This window comes from Varanus komodoensis, unplaced genomic scaffold, assembly GCF_004798865.1.
Source record: "Varanus komodoensis strain SLA01 unplaced genomic scaffold, ASM479886v1 scaffold17, whole genome shotgun sequence".
Taxonomy (NCBI): domain Eukaryota; kingdom Metazoa; phylum Chordata; class Lepidosauria; order Squamata; family Varanidae; genus Varanus; species Varanus komodoensis.
In genome coordinates, this window is record NW_025335505.1 from 24,153,753 (window position 1) to 24,159,752 (window position 6,000).

The 6,000-nt window shown below is 40.5% G+C and overlaps 1 protein-coding gene across 11 annotated transcripts in view; it reads left to right on the forward strand.

Moving 5' to 3' along the window:
• The window catches only part of KIF13A (kinesin family member 13A), a 126,201-nt gene that overhangs the window by 54,301 nt on the left and 65,900 nt on the right, over positions 1–6,000 (forward strand). For all 11 annotated transcript variants that reach the window (XR_006414376.1, XR_006414375.1, XR_006414374.1 and 8 more), the window contains one exon: positions 3,218–3,330. Coding sequence is in view for 8 of the 11 variants with exons in the window: in XM_044426688.1 (XP_044282623.1) it covers positions 3,218–3,330 (113 nt within the window). In the remaining 3 variants the exon portion in view is untranslated. The remainder of the gene's footprint in view (positions 1–3,217; positions 3,331–6,000) is intronic.

The window sequence follows — 6,000 nt, forward strand, 5'->3', positions numbered from 1 at the left end:
CATAACACAAGTTTTGTGGAGAATGCTCTGACATTGTCATAGGCAGCACTGACAAGCTGCCCCTGGCCTTATAATTTCTTGTTCAGTGCATTCAGCTCCTGTGTGATGTCAACAAGAAAAGCTAAGTCCATGAGCCATTTGGGATCACTTAGTACAGGAACAGCCATCCCATCTTTCTCCATGAAAGTTTTCACCTCTGCTCTCAACTCAAAAAACCTCTTCAAGACGTTTCCCCTGCTAAGCCAATGTACCTCGGTGTAGTAGAGCACATCCTCATATGCTGACTCTATTTCCTCTAAAAAGGCTTGGAACTGCCTGTGCTTTAAGCCCCTGGATCTGATACGGTTGATGCATTTCACAACGTCAGACATCACATTGTCAAACTTCAGGCGTTTGCTGCAAAGGGCCTGCTGATGGATAATGCAGTGCAGAGCAATGGCCTCTTCCGCAGCCTCTTCTTCCAATTTTCTTTGAACAAGTGCCACAACTCCATTTCTCCTCCCTGTCATTGATGGCGCTCCATCGGTTATTATTCCAGCAAAACTCTTCCATAGTAAGCCGGCATCTGCAAAGGCATCACACAGCTGGCGGAATATCTCCTGAGTGGTGGTCTGGCCATGCATTGGAATCACTGTGAGTAATTCCTCCATCACTTCAAAATTGTTGTCAGCACCACGGACATATATTGTGAGCTGCGCAGTGTCAGTGACCAAGGCCGACCACCGTGGTGGTGGTGGGCCGCTCATCCCGCGTCGCTCCCGGAGGCCGGCCCAGGCGCCGCCAGCACTTTGAAGGCCACAGGGCCCCTCCCCCGTGCCCCATCCGTCCCGGCGCGCAGCTTAGAGGGAACATTGCGCCCAGGGTAACGACTCACGCAGGTGCGTGTGAGAAAAATGCACAGGCCGCACTATCACTAAACTTTGATATCAAGTGGGGGCCACAAAATATCGTCCCATGGGCTGCAATTGGCCTGTGGGCCGCGAGTTTGAGACCCCTGCTTTAAATCATGCTCTTTTATAGGATTAGCAGTGTTTTCTATGTCTGACAGTTTCTCTGTTTATACTGAGAATTGTTTATTGGGAATTGTGCAGACCATAAAGTTGCTTGCCATGCTTTTGCCACATCCACTGTCAATTGTTTAATTTCTAAGAAAATTCTGGGGGTTGGGTTATAAGGCACCCCAAATGGCTATGGCTTATTCTTGGGTTTAGGAAATCCATCATGGTTTAGCATGTTGTATGAACCCAGAAGACACACTGAGACGAACACATCTGACACATGGTCAAAATGAAAATCTCCAGAGTCCCTTGGCCAGAGCAGCAGAAAAAAGGTTGCCATTCTGGCCAAGGGGCTGTAGTTGATGACAACCACCATTACGTAGCAGGAGCCTAGGAGCCTATATTCTTTCCGACGCCAGGTGAAAACCTTTTTATTTGAACGTTATTTTAAGAATCAGCGATTTTTAAAATTAACAGTTGCTTTTTATGTGATTTATTCATTTTTAACTTGATTGTATTTTTATTGATTGTATTAATTATTACTATTTATTGTCTATTGAATTATTGATTGTTCTTATCATTGTTGTTGGTTTTAAGCTTGTAAGCCATCCTGAGACGCTGTCGTGAAGAATGGGATACAAATGTTTTAAATAAATACATATAGAGGAAAGCCATTAGGGTGGCGCCCCACCTATGGAATGTGTTCCCCAGAGAGGTCCGCCTGGCGCCGTCGTTATTTGTTTTTCGGCGCCAGGCTAAGACCTTTTTATTTAAAACTTATTTTAATTGTTAATTTATTACGTAGTTTTTTAACAAAAAAAATTAAGTCGAGATGCACCAGGTTTTAATATTTTTATTGTATAATTTTTATATGCTTTTGTTTGTTTTTGTTGTAAGCTGCCCCGAGGCTTTGTTGCGATGGGGGCGGCATAGAAATGTTATAAATAAATAATGAATAAATATACCTTGTGTTGCCTGCTCAAACCCTGTCCTGGTTCTGGAGAGGTTGTGCACAGCAGAGGAGCCAGCTGCTCAGCCTCACTTCTTCTCAAGGAGACAAGGATGAGTGGTTGGATTCTGCCTGTCACTACAGTCATTAGGCTACAGTGGTGATTACGAAGCAGCCAGTTGCTTCCTCAAGAGGAAGTAATGGGACAGGAAGCAGAAGATAGCATGCCTCTTCTGCTGTCTCCCTGAAAGGGGGTTGAGGGAGAGAATGTGACCTCCTCCGCTGCCTGCCACAAATACCACCTCCTTTTCAAGTGCCAAGCAGAATTTAGTAGGTGGCTCATCTGTGCAGATGAATCATGTTCAACTTGTACTGAAGGGGTTGTACTCTTCTAAAAGATCAGGTTCATATTTTGTTGCTGCTAGCTTTAGTGGTGTGGAGCACCCTACATCAGCTTAGGGTGATAAACTAACTGGCTCAATGATAGAGATAGCCTGAATAAAATTATTTCATGGGGTTATTAGGGAAGGTGACATCTTGTTTGTATCACTGCTTGTGTTACAACTTGGGTTCCCTCAGAAATGATGGGGAAAATTTAACTAGACCAAAATAGGGAAGTAAGATTATACTGAACAGGGCAATGCAGTCATTACATCAGTGCTCTCTCATCTGCATTTGCTCCTGGTTTTTTCCCCCCTAAGTTCAATTCAGACACTTGTATTAGCCTATAAAGCTCTAAGCAGGGTGGTACCAAAAGGGTTATGTCCCTCCCTCATGCCTGAACTCAAACTTCATCTTGAGACACTCTCTTTCATATGTCCATACCAAATGAGGTGAGGTAGGAGTCTGCTAACGAACGGGCTTTTCAGTGGTGGCACCACAGTTGTGGAATATCCTCCCTGAGGAGGCTTGCTTGGTGCCTGCATTGGAGTCTTCTCAGTGTCAGAGGTACCTTTCTCCTATATTTATTTATTAATTTTTTCATAAGTGGTATGCTTTTAGCTCTCTTTTGTGAATTACCCAGGGAGGTTTGGCTATTGAGCAATATACATTTATAATAAAGAGATGAAAGGAAATTATGCGTACTTATAAATATGTATTAATAATTGGATTACAGTGGTGAAGTCTACTACATAGCAGTGTGAAATCAATTTAAAGCAAAGTTTAACTGCCAATAATAGTTGCTGTTCTTCAGGTTCCTTATTTTCCTGGTTTTGTTTTTCTAAAGCCATTGCTTTTGCGTTTAATATTTCTTTGTTTTTCTACTTAGAATTCTGGAGAGAAAGTGAGCAAAGTGAGCCTGGTAGATTTGGCTGGTAGTGAAAGAGTATCTAAAACCGGAGCAGCAGGAGAACGTCTGAAGGAAGGCAGCAATATAAACAAGTAAGGCTTTGCTAAAATGTCCAAATAAACATACATTCTGACTGTACTCATAAGAATGCTCTTCAAATCAAGCTTCTTACTAGCAGGCTATATAGAAATAACATTTGTAAACCATAGGTGTTAAAATAACACCTTCATTTTTCTGTAGTTGGTTTTCATCAGAGTCCTGTGATTAAAGCAAGGCCTTCAACTTGAAGTGACTAAAGTATTTCATTGAATTAAAAGGTGTTCACCCATTAAATTTTCTTTTACACACTCATTTCCTCTGAGAATTCTGGTATCACATCAATATATAAAACATGCTGGAGTGCATGATAATAATGCAAGTGTAATTAACAGGTAACAAGCCACAGTTTAAGGATATATAGCCTTTGAAGAAGTCTGGTCTTCTCATAATTAAAGCAATGACACTTTAACAAAGTAATTAATTATTTTCATAGAAATTAGCAAAGCACTATAACTGTTGTTTTAGTTATATTATGAGTGAATGAAAAGCTGCACAATGCTAACTACAATGTAAGAATTGTAAAAGTTGCTTGATTTGCTCACAGTAAATCCTTGCTACAGAGCAGTTTTCTTATTAAATAAACGAAACAATGACATGACAATCAATTCTTATTTTTATAGTAGGATTCCTTTGTCATACATATGAACACACTTCTCTCGCATGTTAATTTGTTTCAAAAGGAAGATACTTTGTGAGCCAATGGAAAGTGTATTGACATTTTGGCCTGCTGTAGACAGATAATTCACCAATCTCTGTATTTGAGAAGCCAGTATGGCATCATGGTTAAGAATGTGGGACCGAGACTCAGGAGATCTGGGTTTTATGGTCTGTCTTTGGTGACTTTGGACCAGTCACAGACTCTCAGCCCAACCTTCCTCACAGGGTTATTATGATAAGACTATGAGGAAGAAAATTATGTAAGTCACCTTGCATTTCTTGAAAGGAAAAAAGGCAGGATGTAGACAAACAATGTAAGAAATGGTGGTTAAGAATTTGAGAGTAGACTAGGATAATCTAATTCATTCCCTTCCCCAATTTTGTCACTGTCAGTCATGATGGAGAATTATGTTTGTACCAATACTAAAGATGAAATTTAACATGGGTAAGCATTTTACCCAAGAATTGGAGCTGATTTGCCGCAATGTCTGCCACCATGGGGCAATTTTTCCAGCAACCCAAGAAATTAGTGTATCAATTATCCAGATAGGTACCCAGTCTAATAGTGCAATCCTGGATATGTGTACTCAGAAGTAAGTCCCATTGAGTGCAGGGTAATTTATTTCTGATAACTGTACATAGGGTTGCAATCTAGACTTGTCTGCACAAGTATGTACCCAGGAGAACTATGACTGCTTATTCTTTGATGTATTCTAAATGAATAGGCTGCATCTTAATTTGAACTGATCTCTTGTTGAATTCATCTGCAGAGCAAGATGAGACAATGACTCTTAGAAGGCTCTTTATGCCTAATTAAACTTTGACCCAGCATGAAGTAGACCCAGGTCATCCATTATTACTATAACTGGTACACTGATGGTCTACATTTCTTTTGTGAGCATTGGTATCTAGTTAGGTTCCTAAATTCTCAAACAAATTAATACATTTTAATTGGCACTGCATTGTGACTTACTAGCTTGAAAAAGAACAGAAACCTAAATTAGCCCTTGGTTAATGGATTTAAAAAGTTTGGAAGAACTGTAAATTGTTTTGAATTTCTGTTCCTGTACATGTCAACACAGAAAATGTAGAAACTGCAAAATCACTGTGTGGGAAGGTTTGGGAAAGGGACACAGTATATTAATTCATGAGTATTTGTGGAAGGTTTTGGAATTATTTAGTCAGTTGTACATTGAATAACATATGCTAAAATTATGTGAATTTGGTCATACAGTGTCTTATACAAGCACTCTTAATCACTTCCTTTTTACTGCATTGTTTGAGGGTTTTTTAAGCCATATGTAAGTAGAACAGTGTACATAAGAAGGTGTACTTGAGCATAAACAATCCTTTCCCTGACTGTAAAAAAATGTATTTTAATCATCACCACCACCACCCTTTTCATTGTTCACCACTTGGATATGTTGCTAGACACAGAGTAGCGAATAGTGGAAATAAATAGTAAAGAAAACAAAAGTTAACTGTGAAGTCTTACAGAGTTAGGTATCTTTCCCACGTCTCGTGTTAGGTTGTTAAGGAAATGTACATATTTTTCCTAAGCTTATTGCAGATGTTGTCAACCACACCCCTCCAATTGCTTTTGGAATAAAATTCTCATCAGCCCCATTCACCAAGGCTAATGGTCAGGGACTAAGTTGTACTCCAAAGCATTTGTAAGGCTATGGGCTACCCAATTTTGGTTTGCAGAATGAAAGTAATTTTGTTGTTGTTCTTAGTCATGAAGTCGTGTCCGACCCATCACGACCCCACGGACAACATTCCTCCAGGCCTTCCTGTCCTCCACCATCCCGCAGAGGCCACTTAAGCTCACGCCGACTGCTTCAGTGACTCCATCTAGCCACCTCATCCTCTGCCATCCCCTTCTTTTGCCATCTATTGTTCCCAACATTAGGCTCTTCTCCAGTGAGTCCTTCCTTCTCATTAGGTGGCCAAAGTATTTGAGTTTCATCTTCAGTATCTGGCCGTCTAAAGAGCAGTCAGGGTTG